At 40.6% G+C, this 23,377-nt stretch overlaps 1 protein-coding gene across 8 annotated transcripts in view; it reads left to right on the top strand.

The window, feature by feature from the left end:
- NBEA (neurobeachin) overlaps window positions 1–23,377 on the top strand; it is a 581,951-nt gene that overhangs the window by 438,067 nt on the left and 120,507 nt on the right. For all 8 annotated transcript variants that reach the window (XM_060234688.1, XM_060234693.1, XM_060234692.1 and 5 more), the window contains 3 exons: window positions 613–728; window positions 4,359–4,471; window positions 20,946–21,086. In XM_060234688.1, the coding sequence (XP_060090671.1) occupies window positions 613–728; window positions 4,359–4,471; window positions 20,946–21,086 (370 nt within the window). The remainder of the gene's footprint in view (window positions 1–612; window positions 729–4,358; window positions 4,472–20,945; window positions 21,087–23,377) is intronic.

The following is a 23,377-nucleotide window of genomic DNA, read 5'->3' as shown; positions in this document are numbered from 1 at the left end:
CCATGTCTGAATGTCTTACCTTGAAAATCCTACGGGCTCACAATAAATTGGCTACAATTTGCCAGCACTTTCCACCACCACCAATTGTAAAGATATATTGTGAATCACCACTATGACTGGAATCCATGACATATATATGTTTTGGCATCAGGTCAGCCTTGGCTCATGAAGTAGATTCAGCAGTTACATTAACAAGAGACCAATCCACTAAACTAGCTCTAAATTTCTTGGATTATACTTTCAAGCTGCAGTCCACTGCATAGCCCACACATCTACATAGAGACCCTATTGAAATAAACATGGTTTAAGCCATTATTAATCTGTTGGACTGCTTACTCAATATGTTAACTGTAAAAATATAAGAAGAGCCGCTGCATTACTGTGAATATATACTTTTATATATAATACAATAATTATATCCCCAAGTTATTTCTAATATCCATTTTGTAATATTTTTTATGATTTAATTTTTTTCTTTAAAAATATTGATTTTCAACAATAATGCAAACATTTAAGTAATTTTTGTCATTAATCATTAAATTAAACTTGTTCTTTTTGCATCAGCATTGAAAAAAATACTTACAGTACATTTCTTCAAACTTTTATTCCTAGGCGGATATCTTTGGCCACTCCCCGTCAGCTTTATAAATCTTCCAACATGACTCAGCGTTGGCAGCGACGGGAGATTTCAAACTTTGAATACTTGATGTTTCTCAATACTATAGCAGGTAAGCCTTCTGTCTTTTTAATCCTTCATAATATGTTTATGTTTGTCAAAATCTTGAGTACCATGACTTGAAAGAATACACTTATTCCTCTGGAATTCAGCTGCAGCTGTATGATAGATTCTGAAAAACCCACATTATATTTTACTGAAAAATGCACAACCTATCACCTAGGCTTCAAATTTATTTATTGTGGTGGTGGTGGTTCTTTGCTCTCCTTCTGCCATTTCCTCTGCTGACAGCTTTGTCTGAAGCTTTATTAGAGTCAACAAACCATTGCCAGTGTGTGTCTGGAAATAATAATGGGAAAATGTAATTTCGCTACTTCGTCATTCTTAGCAACAGCAACTAGACAGCAAAATAACAGTAGTATTCTGCCTGGTACAGATGTCACTTGAGTGGTGTTATGATTAAATTGCTGCATCTTTCTTCCTTTAGTCCTGTAAACTGAAATGTATGAGATTAGACCTTACATTAAAAACTGCTCTGTGCACTAATAAGAAAGAATGTTATTGGTCACTAATGCATTATATAGTAATTTCTTTTATATGGACAGGCTTAAATATACAAGAGTTCAAATTTTACAGCTGTTAGTATAACAAAATAATGGAAGGTAACAGTAACACACTGAGAAATCCTACTCAGGTCTTTTCAGTGGTTCTTACTCCCAAGAAAGTGAGAAAAGTGTTATTAAGATTGCATACTTCCCATAGGTTTTGTGTGGGTTTTTTGTGTGTGTGTGTGTGTTTTTGTAGAAAGGAGTTCAACAGAATATGTTGACTGTTACTTGGGAGCTGAAGCAGAAAATTGGAGCCGTAAAGCCAGTGCAAACATGCTTGGTTTTTTTTAATGCCAAATTTAATAAATAGATGATCTGTTAGTCAGGTGTAAGGAATGGGCCAGGAAATACCATGCAGACTACATATACTGAGTCCTTAAGATTTTGTTGTCTATAGGAATTTATTATACATGATCAGTGTTCTCTCTAAGCTGAGTTAGCATGAGCTAGCTCACAGATTTTTAGCCTCCAGCTCACACATTTTTGTCTTAGCTCAGGAAGGATGGCCCCACAGCACACTAATTTATGCAGTAGCTCACAACTTTAGTGTCAGTAGCTCACAAAGTAGAATTTATGCTCACAAGACTCTGCAGTTTAGAGGAAACATTGATCATGATGCACCTTTACTTGGGAGGAAGATTCTTTTCCATTGAGACTTACTTCCATGTAAATGTGGACATGATCAGGATGCAAACTGAAGTAATACAAGAGTCTCTATTAATTAAATAGTGTGGGATTCATTAAATGGAAATATGGTTAAAAGTACTATAACTTCAATCCTAAACATACTTGCTCAGCAGAAAGCTGCATTAAACACAGTGAGACTTACTTTTGAGCAAAGACACTCAGAAGTAAAAGTGCTGTAGCTGTATTTTCTTTTTAGAATCATAATTGTCTTCGATTCTGAGCATTCTTGTCTTGACAAGCATACTCTGTTGCTTTATCACCACTTCATTCTGCTTCTAAGGTCTTCACCTCTTCTCTGCCCCTCTTGTCACTAAACATATTTCATCATGTTTACAGCTCAGTGTGGCTTCCTCCCTCCCCCCACCCAAAGGTAAACATGGCACCCTGCTACTTATCAGTTAGGCTAAGCTTTATACTCTCTTTGGCCTGGTTTGTGTCCTCATTTTGTAGATGTAGCACTTCCTGAGTGGACTGCCATACTCCATTCTCCAGGATTCCCTGATTTATAGTTAAGAGGAAGAAGAGATATCCAGCCTAACTGCTGTTTCTCTCACTAGTCAGTGAAGGATAATATAACATATATGAATAGAAACTATCCTGGCAAGAACAACAGGCAGTATACTCTGAAACTTCCAGAAATCAAAAAAGGCTAAGAGAGAGAAACTAGGATTTACAGCTGTGTTGCATCGCCACACTTAAATGTATTTTGTTTTTAGTTAGCATATTCATCATGTTACATACCAAGATCCAATAAATTATATCAATTAAAAAATAAAGTGTCTAGTATGTCAGAATATAAAATGGTAAAGGAAGGAAGCACATCCCAACAGACTTTGCTTAAAATAAAACCCTAAAAAGGGTGGGAAAGTATTTATTAACTAAAACATTTGATATGCCAAAGCCTAAATTATTTTTAAAGGAATATTTGCATCTAAAGGGAGCTGAAAATTCTTAACATGTAAAGGATGGGAAATGTTCCCTTTTTATTTAGGATTGGGAGTATTCTGAACGTGTTAGTGGAAAACTGACATATTCAGGTAATGAATTCAGCCCCACTTCTTCCCCCTCCTTTTTCCTCCCTCCTGTTTAGCATTTTCCACTTTTTTGCTCTGTGATGTACAAGCCCTCACTGGTTAATTATGTATATATTTAGCTACTGCATGTGTTGGGCTTATTATTGTCATCTAATTAGATGTAACTCGAACTGCTTGCTTCTAGAGAAACCATTAAAAATTCTTTCCTAATGACCTAGAGATGACAAAATGTCTGTAAAGTGTGAAGAAGCAGACAAGCACAGGAACATCGCTTTTAAAGAGTGTTAATCCAGATGCTGCAATCATCTAATTAAACAATATTTTGCTGTCATTAACATTTTCACCAAGGAATTGCAGTTATAATTTCTTTGTCAGCTGTCTCTACATCACTTTACCTTGAAAACGAAAGTGCCACATAAAAACATTAAATTGGATGGTTTAATTAAAAAGTTATTTTTAATGAAGAAATGTATTCAGTATTTCTGAGATCTCATTTTTCCGAACCTCAGTTTTTTATTGTTCAAGTAGATTAGTGTCAGAGGCTTGCAATATTTAATATTCAGCCTTTAACATTAATCTTTATAAGCCTAGTTGCAAGAAAAAAGATGCCTCTTCAGAAAAGGTGCAACATACTGCCAATAATTGCATATGTTTTTGCAGTACATCATTCAGTTATGAAATAAGATTGTTGCGTTTGAGCAGCCAGGAACTGTTTTCTTTCTTAGGCCTTAGCCTTGGTTTTCAACACTCCTAGCTGGAGCCCACACCTATGAGTATAAGAAGCCCCATGGGGGGAAGCAAGTTCCTTTTATCTTAACACATACTAGAGAATGTGAGAAGTAAGCTGCACAGATTTCACTGCTCCTGCATCTATTCTTTTGAAGTGTTCCTTCGAATGGCAAAGAGCACTGGAGACTGAAGCAACCTATATCCCTGAACTTCAAGGGAATCAAGAGTGTTCAAATGGTGATAACATTATCTATAAGTGTCTGAGGTAATGAGATGTTGGTAAGGATAGGGAATATGGAGTAAGGCAGGCCTGCATAACATACGATCCACCAAGCCAGACACCACTCAACAGCTATGTGTGGTGACCCACCAGGGCTTTAGAAACATAGTTCCCTTTATTGTAATGTTTCTGAATGCCAATTTGTGAATATGTGCTATTGGAGGGCTCATTATACCTGTAATGTGGGATATTTTGAGGCAACAAATGAAATTCAACATATATGTTGCCACTACTTTAAAGTAAAGAATATTATTAGATATGTGTCTGCCATGATTTTTCAGTTGTAAAACTACATTTCTGTATCTTTTACAACTTCTGTATCTTTTACAACTTATCTTTCTAAGGACGGACATATAATGATTTAAACCAATACCCTGTGTTTCCATGGGTGTTAACAAATTATGAATCAGAGGAACTGGATCTAACCTTACCAGGAAACTTCAGAGATCTCTCAAAGGTATGGTTCAGCCATTTATTTCCTTTTAAGTATAAAGTAGGACCTTTTTTTAAAAGTATCCTTATGAAATAATAAGACTGCTTGTTAAGGTAAACACTTATGCCAGGATCTCTGTTATTCAGAGGCATATAGAAACTATGTGAGATCATAGTGCCATCATATGTATGGCATAATTTAATCTGGAAGAGCCTAAGGCATCTGTTTGTGTAGGAGTTTAATGAGTCCAGTTTAAGATTCCTACTGATAAAGATTCAGATGGGATTTCTGGCCTTTTCAAAATGACCAGCAAAACTTAAGGGATTTAAGAAAGTGCTTTCTGTGAAGTACAGACAAAAATGAAATTCAGTTCTGTCTCTTTATTTAGTACATTTCCACTACATGCTTTCATGCGCCAATCCCAAATAGGCATATGGACACAAATCACTTCAGGTTGAATCCAAAGGTTGTGTTCTGCTACAGAAAGGCATTTTTACAAACAGAATGGAACTCTCTGACATCTCCCATCATGTTTCACCCCACTTCCCCGAACGCCCTGAAATGCTATTAGGGGACATTGGACCCTTAGGAGGGGGAAAATAAGGGACTGCCATGTAGAATGAATCAAGAAAATCACTCCCTTCCACCTTCTCCCAGATTGTGATCCATTCTACTGGAACTTGTGACCAGGTAACTGTACTAATTTAATATATTTAAGCACTTGTATCCAAATGAATTTAGTATATATTTGTAGCAAAATTCCACAGGCATAGAGGTTTCCTGTTCTGTTCCAAGAAGGCAACTCTTCTATGTGTGCTTGGGAATCCTCCACAGAGTGTAAGAGTCCTGATCGGAGCCAGTGTTTAAGGCCATATTGAATATGAGAAATATGCAGTAATCATATCTTTTCACAGGCACACCACCTTTGCATATTTTATCTTCAGAATACATTGAATGTCTCCAAGTCATTTGGCTTAAAGATATAGTAGCACTGTAGCCATAGCACTGATGTTCTAAAAGATATAGTACTGATGTTCCAGGATTTTATTTCTTTTGATGTCTTTCATTGCTAACTATGACAACCCACTGTGAAGGGTTGTCCCACTGTCCCATACCCACTTGTAACAGTATCATCCCATCTGTGGAGGAAGCATTTGCTTTAAAACAAATATATGGAAACTAAGAGGCTCTTTGCTGTTCTAAAGCAACCACTAAACCACAGATCTATATTGAGATGATTATTCTCTTTTATAACCAATCTCTGTAGGTTATCAGCCCTCTGACTAAAGGGAAGTCAGACATTTATTTATTCCAGGTGTCAAGTAAAAACCTTGTATTCCAGCCAAAGATCACTCATGTTATCTTTGAAGATTTTTCAAAGATTTTTAAAGTTGAAAATCAATTTAACCACTCTTGAAATTATTAAATATGAAACAATCACAATGATACTAAAAATACTTGCAAATGTAAATGAAACCAGAAACAGAAAGACAAACATATCCTCTCTTATCCAATCTATCTTAAAACTTGAAAAATAAAATACAATGTCAGAACTCACTGAAGTAAGTGCTTTCAGAAAAATTAGTTAGTCTCATGCAACCCACATCTGAGAGATTCAGGAGTGTTTGGTTGGTTGTGGCTTTTTTTGAGCAGGAACACACAGGAATGCAGTTCCTGCTGGCTTGGCATCAGGGACTGTGGCCTAATATGCAAATGAGTTCCTGCTGGGCTTTCTCTAAAAAAACCTCTGTGAATTGATGGTGGCATCCGAGGTGTGGACTAATATGCAAATGAGTTCCTGCTGAGCTTTTTCTACAAAAAAGCCCTGGTTGTGGCTATCTTATACCTATAAGAAACTCATATGAGTCTATCAAAACAAATTAATTCATCTTCTTAAATATATGAAGTAAGCATATCCAAGCTTAGAATGAACTTTCCCATAGAAATGTTGCAGACCGGTGGTCTGCTTGTTCCTTATTTTGTAAGATTTATTTCTAGGCATGCATCCAGTAACTCACAATTGTCTTTCCAAGGATGTAACAGTAAGACCTTTGCTGAAATGGTAGAAGTAACTTCTTGGTTCTGCTTTGTTCAGTCATATACCATTAACAGTGGGTGAACTGAAGATATTAGATCAGCCTGGGTAATCCTTGTTCTAAGATTGTTGGAAAGATTTTGGAAAGAACTTCCAGCCCAGTGGGATGAGTATGGCTAGGCACCTGCCAACTGGGCCAGTAGTGACTAGTGCAGGGCATGCCCCAAAGGATGATCAAAATATTCTGGGTCTCCAGGATGACCTAAGGGAGGTTTCTCCCACAAGAAAGGGGAAGGAAAGTAACATACCACACTCAGGAGGGTACTACTATTGGGCTGATTGCTGAAGGATGTAGACCAATGCATAGTAGGATTTAATTTAAGTTAATTTTTCAATTTATACCCCGCCCTATCCTGCAAGCGGACTCTGGGCAGCTTACAACATTAAAAAAACCTTACAAAATATCAAACAAACTACATTCAAACCAAATAATCTCATAATTACAGAATTACATACGAACATAAAAGAAGCCATGTTGGATCAGGCTAATGGCCCATCCAGTCCAACACTCTGTGTCACACAGTGGCCAATATATGTGTGTGTGTGTATATATGTGTATACACACACACATACACACACACACACACACACACATACACACACATATATATAAACTGTGGCTAATAGTTTAACCCAGTAGGCCAAATAGAGGATACCTGGGGCTGTTTCAGGTCGGCTTGAGGTTTCTGTTCACTTGAAAGCCCATGGAAATGCAGTAACAGAGGCAAGTCCCACATGTATTCTGGGAAGGCTCTTCTTTGTAGAGATTGTTGCTACCAGCACTTCTGCAGGGACTCCTGACTTCTGCCATGAGGGCTTTTGGTTCCTCTTCCTCTGCACTGTCTTCCTCCAGACCCAGTTTTAAATATTTACCACTGAACTTTGAAAGTTTGGGGCTTGCTTCCATGATTTCCCCTTCTCCAGCAAATAAGTCAAACCTGTATATTGTGATTTCACTACAACTTTCATGTAACCACACAGTTTTCAAGAGCTGTTGCCTTGTGTTGGGGCACCTTTCAAATGGGGTGTGTGGTGCAGAGATTTTCTGCAAGATTTAAAAGCTGCTCTTGGATATAGTCAGGATTATTTAAAAAAATTGCAAACATTACAAAGCAGAAACAGTTCCAACACAAGACACATACTATAGGATAATTACTCTTTTTTTCTGTAAGCAAAGGGATTTGTACTTGTATCCATATTTATTACATAGGTACATTTCTTTGGTTTTATGAATAGTCCTTATTACTCTGACAGCTATTTATTTCTTTATGTTAGTAATTTTTCACCCCTAGTGGTTCACAGTGATCAAAAGACAATGCAAAATGCATCTAGTTGACTGGAAATGTAGATGCTTCTGGGGCATACTCACATGTTCCCCAAAATGGGGATGCTCGCAATAGCCTCCCTAAATGGTACATCCATAACTTTCTTAAAGTTATATATAATCCGCAATCATGTTTTCCATTTGAACCAAACATTTAGAATAGCACAACTTTGAAAAGTTACATAAGTTTCCTATTTTTTTAATTTTTGATGTAAAAACAGATTTTTGCTTATTTTTATAGTGCTTCACAGATCAGTGCATATGTTGTGTTTTCATTAGCTAATGAACCTTGTCTAATCTCATAATTCGGTGGGAAACCAACTAAAATCAGATAGGTGTGACAGGAAATAACTAGTTTATTTATGTGTGAATCATATTTTACTCATGGAATTAATGTTTGTACAAGTGTGTTAGAATTCTTTACTATTTGTAAAGCTGTTTATTTGAAAGGGCAGTGCCCAGTGAAAACATTTAACTCATTGTAGTTTCCAAAGAGTTTCTACCCTTTACAACAACTTAAATTCACAGAAAGCTTCCATAAATCACTGTTTAGAAACTGTCTTTCTCATCTTAAATCCAGCTCTTTCAACTACCTCTCTAGAGATTGCTATTGCTATGAGGCCAGTGCAAGACTAGAGAGAAGGAAAGGTCCCCTTTGCAAGCACCAGTCGTTTCTGACTCTGGGGTGACATCGCATCACAATGTTTTCAGGGCAGACTTTTTATGGGGTGGTTTGCCATTGCCTTCCCCAGTCATCTACACTTTCCTCCCAGCAAGCTGGGTAATCATTTTACCAACCTTGGAAGGATGGAAGACTGAGTCAACCTCGAGCTGGCTATCTGAAAACCCAGCTTCTGCCGAGGATCAAACTCAGGTTGTGAGCAGAGTTTAGGACTGCAGTAATGCAGCTTTAACACTCTGCGTCACGGGGACAGCAATGTAATAGTGGTCAGTATCAATGCTCCCTCTAAGCTGTGAAGTCTTGTGAGCAAAAATTCTACTTCATGAGCTACTGGCATTAAAGTTGTGATATACTGCATACATTAGTTTAACTGGGGGCATTTTTCCTGAGCTTAGACACAAATGTGTGAGCCAGAGGCTAAAAAACTGAGCTAGCTCACACTAACTCAGCTTAGAGGGAATACTGGTCAGTATCAGCCTACTAATACTGACCAGTTCAAAATCCCTAGTCTACAAAGGAAATGTGCTGGACACACACTCTCAGCCTAATCCACCTTGTTATTTCTCATTTAAATAGTTCACATTGCTTTCCTACTGAGAAAGACTGGATCATAAGGGTGGAGGGAACCCAGTTGCACCCAGGAAAGCCCTGGCAAAACAAACTTAATAAAACAAGTACACACATAGGGTAGCAAGGCAAAAGCTCATACCTTGAATAAAACTGTTGGTCTTATGCTTCTCTATTGGCTGAAACCCCTGCTTCCTCCCCCTCACTGGGGAAGAAGGAGGGGAGAAGAAGGAATGATCCAGAGGTTGCTTTGCTCAGCAGCCTCAATCCATGGAAGAAATACAAAAGGCACCTTTAAGAGCATTTTGTAATCATGCATTTATCCATACTGTTTCTCCTTTGAAGTCAGTGGAGGCAGTCTTGATCAGCAATTCTTCTAATGTAAAGTATAACCGAACTGAATAAGCACAAGTACTCTGAGGTCCAAGCTGTGGGATCAAAGCACCAGTATGCAACTGATGCACTAAGCTGGCACTGGATCCTTACCCCATGAGAAAATACCAATAATCAGATTCAGCACTATTGCATTTATTAGGGATGGACATGAACTGGCTCACAAACTAAAATTGTAATGAATTTTGGCCCGTTTGTGGTTTGCAAACTGAAGTTCATGGCAGGTCAACTGGCACAAACTTCCAAACTGTGGGCCATTGGTGTGCTTCAGAAATGGATACATTTCCAGACAGACTGTCTCAGTTCAATCGAAAATTTTACCAAGCTTATCAGTTTCAAAACATTCTCTCCCTTTGCTGGCATTCCTTTCCCATTTTCTTGCACAGAGTTTCCTCCACTCCCAGCTTGGATTTATGACTCTGTGCTTTGAGATCAGTCCTTTTAAGCTTACAATGCCAGTGACACTGGGTTCTGCTGGGCATTATGCACATTATGTTGTGCTGGGCTTGAAAAAATGTCCTCCCCTTCAGTCTGTACTGCAGGGTTTTGTGGTTTGACAATTATCCTCTTTTATTTGCATCACCACAGTGGCATTGGGTTCTGTTAGGCTTTCTATACACTGAACTGGTTGTGCTGGGCTTGCAAGTCCCCCCTTGCTTGAAACATGATTCTGTGCTTGACATTAGTCCTGTTGAGCTAGCATTGCAACAATGGCACTGATTCTGCTAGACTTGCAAAAATGCCCCCAATTCAGTTTCTATTGCAGAGATACTCTAGTTTGATCTCAGTCCCATTGCGTTTGCCCTGCAACAATGGCACTGCTTCTGCAGGGCCTGCAAAAATGTTCCCTCTTTAGTATCTACTGAAGAGATTCTTGAGTACCTTGATTCTGTTCTGCTGGGATTCTACTGTCCTTGCTTGGTGTTGCTTCCCCTCTCCACTGGAAACAATGGGTGATGGGGGAATCTTCCTTGGGAGAGATGTAACTTGGACCCTGTAAATCCAATTTTTAATAAACTTGGAGGGAAGGTAGAAGAGAGTCAGCCAGAGATCCCCTGTAAGTTTTTGGTATCTCTAGCACACTGAAGGGACATACTGCCACATCACAACCCTCATGAAGTAAACCAATTTGTTTACCTCCTAAACATTGTGATAGTTCATCACTCATGAACTCAGTATGCCATGAACCATGAACCAAAATGAATTTCATTTTCCCAGTTTGTGTTTATCCCAAGCATGCTCCTACTCCCACCACTTACTGTATCAGCTGGGGTGTCAAATGTGTGGCCCGTGGGCCTGATCCGCCCTCCCCCCCAGGGCTCCAATCAAGCCTGCCAGCAAGTGGCCATCCTCTGCTTTCTTTTCCCTCTCTTCTTCCTTCAGTTGCCATTTTTGTATTTCTTCTGTGTGATGCAGCCAAACAAAGCAACCTCTGGCTCCTTCCTTCTTCCCCCCTCCCTCTTCTCCAAGGGAGGAGGAGGAGCTCCAACCAATGGAGGAGCTTGGCTGTATAGCTCTCCTGTGTGATTGAAAGAGCCTGACACAGCTGGAGCTCTCTCCATCCATTACAAGTTTTCCTTGCAGTTTTGTTTGTACTGCAATGCATTTTAATGGAGTGTTCAGTTTCACTTTTCAGCATTTATATGGCTAGTTAGAAGCTGTTCCTTGCTGGAGTTGTGTGACCTTGCAAATAGAGGGTTAATGCTTTGAGCCAGCAAGTCTCTGCTGAATAGACCCTAGAACTGGTGCCTAGTAAGTAGTCTAACCTGGGAACCCACAACCAAAGGGGGATATTACACTAAAGAGCCAATACCATTCTGAGTAGACCTGGGGGCAGGGGGGGAAGCTTGTGTTGCCAGCCGTTTCATGTTTCCCAGAACATTTTATATTTTTAGTTTCTGCTGTGATCCTTGTGCTTTTTGTTGGTGTTTTATTTTTAAAATTGGATTGTCAAATCCCACTATTCCCCACCTTCCCATTTTAAAGAAAATATCACAAGAGTTTTAAGCATGTGTGTATTTTAAGTAAAAAATAATGTATTTAATTGGGTATCCTTTATAAAGTTTATATCTCCACTATCTGGAATTACATTTTATGATATTCATGGCTTGGCCCCACAAAGTCCCATTTATGTCAGATCTGGCCCTCATAACGAATTCAACACCCCTGTACCTACAATGAGTTTCCTTTCCCTTTTCTCTCTAGAAGTGACCTACATAAAAGTACATAATTATTTATATAATCAGTCAGAATGTCTATAATTACTCAAAATAGCCCCTAGAATAGATCTGTGAATGTCTAAGAATCTGGAAATAGGATGATATGCAAGACATTCTATTGTCATTATAAATAAATTATTTCTGGGGCAGGGGGGGTTTCCACATTACCGTATTTTTTGGACCATAAGACGCACTTCCCCCCCCCAAAAAAAGTGGGGGGGGGAGTGTGTGCGTCTTATGGTCCATATTACCGTATTTTTGGACCATAAGACGCACTTTCCCCCCCCCAAAAAAAGTGGGGGGGAAAGTGTGTGCGTCTTATGGTCCAAAGGTACGTACCTTCTGGGGGGGGGCGATCCGCTGCCTCTGCCTCCGATCCGGCGCTTCCCCCATGCCTGCCTGCCTGCCTGGCTCCATCTTCTTCAGGCAAGCGCTGGGATCGCTCCACGTGGCCCCACCGCAAACCCAGCGCTTCGCAAGCGCCGGCTGCAGAGGTGGCAGCGTGCTTCCTTGTTGTCTGTCTGCCTGGCTCCACCTCTGATGCTTAAAGCAAGCGCTGGGATCGCTCCCTCCACCCTCCGATCCCAGCGCTTGCTTTAAACATCACAGCTGAAGCCAGGCACACAGGCTAGGAGGAAGCACCCACCCCCTCTGCAAACCCCGCGCTTTGCGAGCGCCCGCTGTGGAGAGGGCAGCGTGCTTCCTCCTTGTCTGTCTGCCTGGCTCCACCTCTGATGTTTAAAGCAAGCGCTGAGATCGCTCCCTCCGCCCTCCGATCCCAGCGCTTGCTTTAAGCATCACAGCTGAAGCCAGCACACAGGCAAGGAGGAGGCACGCTGCCCTCTCCACAGCCAGCGCTCGCAAAGCGCTGGGTTTGCGGAGGGGGCGGGTGCTTCCTCCTTGCCTGTGTGCCTGGCTTCAGCTGTGATCTTTAAAGCAAGCGCTGGGATCGGAGGGTGGAGGGAGTGATCCCAGCGCTTGCTTTAAGCATCAGAGGTGGAGCCAGGCAGACAGACAAGGAGGAAGCACGCTGCCCCCTCCGCAGCCAGCGCTTGCGAAGCGCTGGGCTTGCGGTGGGGCCATGTGGAGCGATCCCAGCACTTGTCTGAAGAAGATGGAGCCAGGCAGGCAGGCGCGGGGGAAGCGCCAGATCGGAGGCAGAGGCAGCGGATCGCCCCCCAGGAGGAAGGTGCGTCCTATGGTCTGGAGCGCTTTATGGACCGAAAAATATGGGTAGTTATCGACTAACTAGGGTAGAAGTTAGTGAACAACCCTTACAGCCAATGGCTTTAGAAGGGTTTAACTTAGAGCTGGCAGCTCTTGCTTGAGAAATTCCTGGAGCTGGGGGTGGAGCCTGGAAAGATTGGGATTTGGGGAGAGCAGTATCCTCATGTGAGTATAATGTCATGGGGTTCACCCTCCAAAGCAGCCCTTTTCTCCATGAGAACTGATTGCTGCAATCTTGAGACTCAAGGCCTCACATGGAGGTTGGCAAACCTGGCAGAATTGTTAAGGTTTGCACTCTTAGATCACTGTATTTTATTCCTAATGAAACATTTGACATAGGTTTCTCTCTCGTATTTAATTATGTATTTAAACTGGAAGCTTAAAAAGGAAGGCAAAGTGACACTCAAGGTGCTCTATCAATTTCTGGCTTCTCAAGTTTTATTCAAGACATTCACCAGGTCAAAGGTTGTATTTATTGTTTGACAAGTTGAAAAGCTAATGAAAGAGGCTGTCATAGATACATAGATTATCTTTGCACTAACAACCCATCAGGTGATCTGCTTATTTTCCCTTTGACTGGATCTTCCTGTACAAAATACCAGAAGGCGCTGGTACATGGAATATTTCTGCAGCCTTTATGGCATGCTAGATAGATTCCCTTATGAGTTATTCTTTCATATGAGTTTTGTGTATCACTACTGTGCAGTTATTAGATGAGTCTGACAAGATGCATCCTTCCTGCTTATTAAAGTGTAAATGGAATTTCCCCTATCCTTTACTTCCAATTGTGCACTTCACTGCATAAACTAGTTTAATCACCAACGAGGGAGTTTTACTAATATTGACATACATGAGACATGCACATGCCCATTCGCCAAAGGAGGAAAAATTATATTTTGTTAATGCATAAGGTGTTTGACTGGCAGGTGTTGAAAAGCATAACCACTTTCTTAAATTGCTGTGCCACTTTAAAGAAAAAGAAGTGATAGTGCTTTTAGGTTTATAAACATTATAAGGCTGATGAATGAATGGAACCACATTTTTTTTCAGTCAAGTAACACTTCCTATTATGAAATGTTTCTTGTTAGGCCTCTGACTACAGCAATTTTCTTTAAGTTTTCCCCCCATTTATTTTAAAAATGTATTTTTGCCATAATGAGAAAATAAATAAAATTATCTGTCTAACCCCTCCTCCTCAGTTCAGAGTTTATTTTCTACTTAACCCATTATTGCATTAGAAGAAGAAGAAGATATTGTGGGGGTTGCCAGTGCCCAACATGGCTGCCAGGGCAAGAGGAAGACCCCAGATGCACTGCAGCCACGTGAGGAGGGGCACAGCAGCTAGCTGGCTCGTTGTGAGAGGCTGGCAGCAGGCTCTAAAACAAGGGAGAAGCAATTTGAATATAAGAAAACAGGAGGAGAGGCAGAGCTCCCAATCACCTATGGTTAAGTCCATTACATTTGAACCACCCCAAAGTGGGAAGGAGAGAGAGAGAGACTATAACAGTGCACATCTTAAGATCCAAGGAGTAAACCCCATTGAATAAAACTGAGTATAATTCTTTGTAGACCTGCTTAGGATGGCTCTCTGAGGGTGACAAGCATTTTTGTGCAATAAAAAGTGTAGCCATTGTTTGGACCTCCAATTATAATATTTAATATGGATTTAATTAAATCTTTGTACACAAGAAAGGAAAATAGATTGTTCCTCATAAAAATAGGTACTGATCTGTGGAATTGATAAGGGAGAGCTATGTTTGAACCTGTACAGTGATCTCTGTGTTTAGAATTGTGTGTTGGAAGTTAGTCCATTGTACCCATGGTTACCCAGAAATTAGATGTCCAAATATCTCCTCAGAATGAACTGCAGTCACGGTGCCTTTCATTCTTTGCTCCAAACTGCTGTTTCCAATTCCATTATCACCAAATTAACCTCCTCTGTATGCCTGGATTGTTGCCCTTCTCAGGAACTTGGACAGGTCCTCTCTTCACTCATTTTGTTTTGTTTTTTATTCACCCATTCTAGTCGGCAGATAATTTTGAACCTGAAAGTTTCCTTCCTTCTTTTCTCTTCATTTAAATTAGATTCATCTATTAAGAGTGGACAGTTATTGATAGACAATTTTTAGTAGTGGGGAGGCCCTGTTCAAATATTTTTTTGCCTTTCTCCCCAGATCCTACCTGATATTTTTGGAACTGGAAAGTAAACACGTGTATTTTGTTCAGCTAGCTTGAAGTGGTTAGAGTGTTGGACTAGGATCTAAGAGTTCTGGTTCAAATACCCATTACACCATCAAGCTTGTTGCATGAACTTGAGCCAATCTTAACTTTTATCACAGCGTTTTTGCGAAGCTGAATGAGGATGGGAGAGCCATGTGCATTGCTCTAAACTTCCTGGAGGAGAAACATATACTAGGCAGAGAGATAAAAACAATTTCAGAATGTAATTATATAGAAATGAGTATATTTGTATTTAAGGGCATTGTCCATTCATCTCTATCAGGGCCAGCGTGCCCACAAAATGACCTTAGGCCATTGCCTAGGGTAACAGCCCTCAAGGGGAGCCAAATTGGGCACCCCCTATTACTGGTGGTGGTGGGGGCAGGGGTTGCTAGTGCCAACATGGCTGCTGAGGCAAGAGGAAGACTCTTGTGTGCGTCCTGGATGCGCTGTGGTCAGGCGAGGAGGAGCGCAGTGGCTAGCTAGCTGGCAGGCTGCAAGAGGCTGGCAGCAGGTGCCCTTCCTGGGTTTGGCAACCCCAAAAGTTCCTTCCTGGGTGGGTGGGGGTGAGAGAGGGGGCTGCCGAAGGGAGAGAGGAGGAGAAAAAAAGGAGAATTGTGGATCACCTGGGAGGGAGAAGGGGGAGGAGGCAAGCAAAGGGACCTGTGCAACAAGGTGGGACACAGGAGGCAGCAGCCCCAGAGCAGAAGAGCCCCCTGCCTGATCTTGCCCAGCTACCTGCCCTTCTGCGGGGCTCTCCACCACACTGGCTCTCAATAGGAACTGTAGGGGGTAAGGTACACAAGGGGCCAGAGAGGGAAGGGGAGCAGGGTTTGCAGCCCCTTTGAGGGACCCTTTGAGTGGCCCTGTTGCTGCTGACCCTTTCTTCCCTGCTCGTGTTCACCTGGCTGGCCTTTAGCAACCAAGCCCAGCGGGGGTGGGGGGGAATATTCATGAAGGCAGCTGATCTGATTGGGTTGCCATTGGAGCCACTGCTACTAATGGGCTCTGCCTACCAAAAAGCGGGGGCCAAAAAAAGTTGCACACCGGAAATTGGTCTCTTTTTTTAAACAAATGCACTGGGGAGCTCTCTTTATTACTTCCACAATTTTCCCCTCTCCGATTCATCCCTGAGTTTCTTGCATTGAATTGCATTCAAATCCCAGACTCTTTGCATGCCTCTAGACTGAGCACAAACTCTACAATTTTGCATCATCTCTCCCCCCCTCCCATGGGCTGCTCTGAGCCCCTTTTTCTTCCTTTCAAAAATGCACTGCAACTCTGTCCTTTGATCCTCACGATTGACTCCTCTGGCTTCTTGCACTGAATTGCATTGAAATCCCAGACTCTTTGCACACCCCTAGACTGAGCACAAACTCAGCAAGCCAAGATTTTGCTTCGTCTCCCCTCCCCCCCCCCCCCCCCCGTCTTCTGTTGCTAAATGCAACCCTCCCTCCAGAAAATAAAAACCATTATACGAGCCCTGAAAATCTGGACAGGACACCGGTGGACAGAACATCCAGCCACGGCTGCAAGCAAAACAAAGCGTAGACATGCAGCACGCAGGCAGGTTGAAGCAATGTCTTTTAAATCAGCTTTCTTTGCTGGGTTATTCAGAAAGCCAGTAGTCTCGCATTTAAAGCTATCAATTGCACACACACGCACCCCAGTAAAAAAAACCCTGGCAACTTGCATGCTTAGAACTCTTTTTCCATTTTTACACTAGAAGGCTTGGTGAGGTGCTGGGGCACTTGGTGAAGCCAGACAGCCTCCTGCCCAGGGGAAGGAGAGGCTGGATTGGGGCAGCAAGAAAGGAGTGTGGCCAGGACCTTCCTGTTCTTTGCTAAAGCTGCCAAGCTGATGAGGGAGGAGCCTCATCTAGGGCACAAAAAAGCCTGGCACCAGCCCTGATCTCTGCTTTTACATATTTTGTCATTTTTATTGTAATAAAAGTTCAAATTTGGATTTGGATTTTGTAATAAATGTAATGATTACTGCTAGAATAGCAGTACTGTATTATAAACAGGCCAAGTCATTAACTGTAGCAGAATTTGATATATGGTAAGGTAATCCTTTTAGAATCATAGGGTTGCAAGGGACCTTCAAGGTTGTCAAGTCCAGCCCGCTGCACAAGGCTGGAAAATCACAATGCCCTCCTTCTCATGATCTGCCTAAGTTCACAGAATCAGCATTGCTGTCAGATGGTCATCGAGCCTCTGTTTAAAAACCTCCAAAGAAGGAGAACCCACCACCTCCCAAGGAAGTCTGTTCTATTGAGGAACTGCTCTGTCAGGAAGTTCTTCCCAACGTTTAGCCAAAAACTCTTCTGGTCTAATTTCAACCCGTTGGTTCTGATCTGATTTTCTGGGACAACAGAAAACAACTCTTCTGAGTCTGTTTCATCCATCTCTTGATCAATCCCCCAGACTGAAGTTTTTGGGACTTTTCAGTTCAGGAAAGAGACAACTAAGGGAGAACATGATAGAGAGTGAACAGAAAGTCTCCCAATACTAGAACTTGGGGGCATCCAATAAAGTTGATGGGCAGTAGGACAGACGAAAAAATGGAATTCACTGCTAGTGCATATAGGGATGGGCACAGGCATAGATGGCTTTAAAAGGGGTTTACACAGATTCATAGAGGACAGGTCTATCAATGCCTACTAGGCTTGGTGATTAGAGGAGACCTTAAAGTTCAGAGGCAATTAAGCTTTGAATACCAGTGACAGATGGCCATGTTGGGAAGGGCTTGGCCTGGATGCCCTTGTATTGGCCCTCTAGGGTAACTGGCTGGCCTCAATGCGAGACAGGATGCTGAACTATATGAACCATTAGTATGATCCAACAGGGCTTTCTTATGTTCTTCATAATAAATTAGATGGTGGGATCCTTTTTTGCCTTTTTGCAATAAGTATATCTTGTTTTTGCAATAAGTATATTGTTGGAGTATATATATTCCTCAAGACACACCCCATTGAGTTAGAGCCTTAGTCCCAGTGTGTGGAAGTAGATTTTCCCTGTTTTCCTTTTCATGCCAGTAGTCCTTAGCACCTCTCCCAAAGCTGCTACTGACCCCCCCTAAACAACATACAATAGAGTATGGTGGGAAGGTGCTGTGGAATTGAGCCAATCACTCCATTTTGGTTTTGCACCTGACGTGATCTTGACTCTTATGTTTCCTCTGCTTGTTTTGCACAACGCCCCCCACCCCCCACATCCATGCTTATTTTATGGCACATTATTCTGCAACCCTTTGCAGAAGCTGTTTGGGTGCCACATACTGTTGTTAAAGGAGAAGGAAAGCTTGGATAGGTTTGTTTTTGTGAACTTCCTTTGCAGAAGTTTGAATTCAGCCTATTTGCATTGAATGGACAGTTTGTTTCAGTTTATCACTGTATGCTCTCATTGCAGTTTTATTCAAAACCATTTCCTGGCTGCCTAATGTTAGAAGGTATTTTGGGGAGAGGGGATTAATGAGTTTCATTGTACTGTATTTTATATCTTCGAAACGTAAGTTGCTTTGAGGCACAAACACAAGAGAAAAGTGCGTTCTAAATATTTTAATAAATAAAATAAACCATCTCTTAATTTAACATCTAGTTTAATAGTTCTCAGGAACAGAACATTAGCCTATCTCACCTACCCCCCATATGTCTGGGTTTAAGGAGTCTCTTAAGAGTCTGACATGGTTCTTCCCTGTAAAAAGTCAGTAATTACTTTTTGATCATTATTTAAATCCACAATAACTTTCTATCTATTTTAGAGGTCATGAAACTGAGAGGGAAACATGTTACTCTTTGGTGAGAGTTATGTGCCATCAAAGACAGAAGTAAAACTCTGGTCTCATAATTCCCATCCCTGCTGTGATCACTAGACAGCATTCCTTTCTTGTCAAAACTAATCACAAGCATGTTTAAAATAAAAAAAGTTGGTTTGTTCTTCCAAGCCCCTGACTTTTATACTAACCTCAAAGACTATGCTGGCACTCTACAGTGAATGTCATTAACCTCTGGAATATGAAAATATCAAAATTCTATGGCACAGTTTATGGTTGCAGTTTGTCCAAACAAGAAGATCCTGCAATTTTTTTGTTTGTTTTATTTTTAAGGATAAAGAATTATTTAAACATAGATTATTGCTAAAGATGTTGTGTAGATTCCAAAGTCCAGGACTACTTCTGCCATATGCTGAATTGCAAAAGACTGAGTAGCCAATGAAATCTGAGTAATATGAAAAATGTAAATGTTTATTTTATTGTTGTTCTAGTAGTTGGTTAGATGCCTGGAAAAGATTAAGAAATGGGTCATGCTTTCCTTTCAAGAATGTTTTGTGAGGTCTTGCAGTCCGATCTGTATCAGATAAGCTTGATCCTAAAGGATTACTAAAATATTTTGCACACATAAGAAAACTATTGACATGCCCTTGACACAGCAAAGTATTAAACAATCAGAAGGTTTAGGGAAACCAAAATCTTGGTATAACATTGACTTAAGCTACAATTATCCGCAAGACATCAGTTAATATTTTGAATTGAATCTTGCACTATATTTGACTAACATTCACTTACAAAAAATCTGCAATTGAGTAAACCAATATCTGATTCAGTCTCTAAGCTCAATATGTGCTATTGATCTACTTCCATATAATCATAGAGTTGGAAGGGACCTCCAGGGTCATCTAATCCAACCCCCTGCACAATGCAGGAACTTCACACATACCTTCCAGACACATACATCTCCAGTGACCCCTGCTCCATGTCCAGAAGATGGCAAAAAACCTCCAGGAACCCTTGCCAAACTGGCCTGGAGAAAATTGCTGACTGACCCCAAAGTGGCAAACAGCATTTCCCGAAGTAGTAAATTGGTGCAATTAAAAAAGAAAGTACACTGTTTTCTCTATCCCCAATTGTTGTCTGAAGCAAAATTTCAGGACTAATTCAGAGGCCCTCACTGGGCAAAAACAGATAAATGTTGAGTGGAGCAAAATAGTTTTTATAAGAATAATGGACATTTTTGGGAGATGTATGTGCACAATTATATTAAGAGCTTCAGAGGGGTCTTATTTTGGTTGTGTCATACAGAATGGCAATTAGAAATTTTGGAATACTGCAGTAGCTATAGCACAGTTTACAATTAGATCTTTCCTCTTTTTTTGGTAAGACAGACCAGAAATGGGTTTTCTATTTTCTCTTCCACCTCTTAAGAAAGTCCCCTTCCAGTGAAAACTGGCTATGTTTGGAAATAGTTGCTGTCTTTTTAGAATGTGCACTTTTTTGAGAATTTCTGCTTAAGATCACCAGACACCACAAGCCTTTCTGTGTAAAATCTTTTCATCATGAAATGTGCATTACAAAGTACCCAGCTCGAACAGAAGTCACATTTCATTAGCTGTGTCATGGTGAATGACAAGAGTAATGTTAACTCAGACTGGAAAGCGTTTGAAATTTAGGTTTAGAAGTATGCTTCCTGAATAATATTGCTGAATTACCTTTTTGCTTCCAGATGGTCTTGAAGTTTTGCAGATGTATTCCACAATCCACATACTTTTTTCCTATGTTTAGTAACTTAAGCATCTGAAATAAAACTCCCACTGCTCCATCTTAAGAAGTATAAACAGATTTCCATAACATGGTATGAGATATCAACTTTTGGTTGCTGAACATCATATAAATCATGAATTCTTATTAATGGATGTAGTCTAAAAATGTTACAGTATACAGATTTCCAAAGCAGTCTTCTTCCAAGCTCTTTATACATTTAATTTTTTTTACAGCCTATTGGAGCTTTGAATCCAAAGAGAGCAGTCTTTTATGCAGAGCGTTATGAGACATGGGAAGATGATCAGACTCCGCCTTATCATTATAATACTCATTATTCAACATCTACTTGTACATTATCCTGGCTTGTTCGCATTGTAAGTATTTTTGCTTCCTGCTCATTCCTTTTTGAAATGCAAGAATATGTTATATGGAATTTCTGTACAGAGTTCAAAAATATATAAGTTAAGCACAGTGAATATTCCTGTGATTAGTAAACTGAGGACTAAGGACTCAGCCTGTCCTGGAAGAGGTTCCCTGAAGGAACAGGTTCATAGCTTTCGGGTGCAGTTGGTCTGACAGATGGTTCGAGGTTCTTCCCTCCAGGAGCCTCAGCCAATCACTTTCAAATGTGGGATTGGAATGTTGGAAGGGGGGAGTTGGGCTGTTTAACTGCTAGCCAACTGATAGAGTTGGGAATTGCTGGATTTTGGTGAGAGAATTAGGTGGTCTGCTGGTTAGTCAGGGAGTCTATTAGGATTTTAGGCATTTTGAAGACAGGTAGGATTTGAGTGGTGTTCCTGCCAAAAATAGTTTAAAAGGCTTTATGTTAGAAGTTAACCTTTACCCAGTAAAAGGCGCTATGTTGGAAGTCTGAATCTGTCAAACGAGAAACCTGCTTTGTAACTGTTACACTTTCTCAGACTCCAGCTTTGTTACTATAATGTGACAGTTAGAGTCCAATAGCACCTTTAAGACCAACGAAGTTTTATTCAGGATGTGAATCCTGAATAAAACTCACATGCTGAATAAAACTTTGTTGGTCTTAAAGGCATTATAGGACTCTAACATTGTCACATTGCTTCAGACCAACACAGCTACCCACCTGGATCTGTGTTACTGTAATACTGAGATGACTGGAGAAAAGAAAAACAGAGAAATATCCAAGCCACACATACCACTGAAATAAACCTGTTGTTTTCCTCAGACCTACTGTGTGGTTCCTTCAAGACCATAATCCCCTCATAATAGGCCAGATGAATACCAGGTCACATTTTGAGTCCAGGCATTGCATTCACTGAAAGATAGGTTTTAGGGTGTGAAATTAAGTCCCTAGTTTCTAGGCCTAGGAATGGGGTATTGTCACATATTATTTTGGCTTGCAGTTGAGAGGCTCAGCTGTCCTCCATGGCAAGCAGCATCTTTTACCAGCTTTAGCTGATATGCCAACTACAGCTGTTCCTCAAATATCATAATCTGGCCATGGTGATCCATGCTGTGATCTCATCCAGGTTAAATTACTTTACTGTGCTTTATATGGCCTTTGAAAACTGTCTGAACCTTTCAGTTGGTTCAAAATATTGCAGCCAGGTTATTGATAGGGATTGGAACAGGTCACACTGAAAGATCCAGTTGGTTGGCAATCTGTTTCCAGGCACATATCAAAGTACTGTTTCTTATTTATTCATAAAGCTGTAAAGGTCTTGGGGCTAGGGTATTTGACAGACCTCCTCTTCCTGTACTGCCAGTTCAAATGGTCTTCCCAACCTCAGCCAGTTTGCCAGTTCAAAAGGTCTTCCCAAGCCCTGCTCAACTTTCTCACACCTGTAAAGGGAGGGAGGGAGGTGGCAACAAGAGATAGGGTTTTTTCAGTGGTTGTATCTCACCTTTGAAATGATCTTCTATTTGATACTCATCTGGCTTTATTATCCTTTAGCACCTGCTTTATTACCCCCCCCCCCCATTTTTAGCTTATTCTAGCCTGTGGGCTAAATATCATTTTAAGCTGCTTAATGTTGTTTTATGCAGTTTTTATTGTCTTTGTTTTATGGCTTGTTTTATTATTGAAAATTATTTTGCTAATGTTTTAATGAACTGATTATACTGTTTTACTTTGCGAGCTGCCTTGAGCAAGTTTCAATAAAGGCTGCAAATATATCTTCTAAATAAATAAATGGTGATAACTCCAATTATCTGGTTATGTTAAGCAATTCAGCAACTGTAGCAGTTAAGAAAGGTGTCAGCTTCTGCCTGTTATTGCATATCATGGTCTTTAAAAGCAGTGTTACATCCCTCAGTGTTTATATACATCTATCTGTTGACTGAGATTTCAATTCCTCCATCTGATGAACTGAACCACTTTTACAAATAACTTGAATTATGTACTGTGAAGTTGAAAACAGAAAGCAAAAGCTGATTCTGCCAGATAACATGTGATGTCATTTTCACTCATGAAACTTTGCTGAGTTTGTTTAGCCACAAATATTATAAATGAAAATAATAAACTTCTGCCATCTCATATCACAGTTAATAAATAAAAAGGCATTTAGTCCCACAGTTATATCCTGTATGAACAACTATTCATATTTCTTAGACTCATGGGTTTTTCATCTCTGTGACTAAGAAAGACAGTGTGTTGTATTCATTATGTGCTTTGCTTGTTTACTAT

This window comes from Heteronotia binoei, chromosome 3, assembly GCF_032191835.1.
Source record: "Heteronotia binoei isolate CCM8104 ecotype False Entrance Well chromosome 3, APGP_CSIRO_Hbin_v1, whole genome shotgun sequence".
In the NCBI taxonomy this organism is placed as follows: domain Eukaryota; kingdom Metazoa; phylum Chordata; class Lepidosauria; order Squamata; family Gekkonidae; genus Heteronotia; species Heteronotia binoei.
Note: the sequence above shows the minus strand (reverse complement) of the source record. Positions and strands in the feature narration are given on the sequence as shown.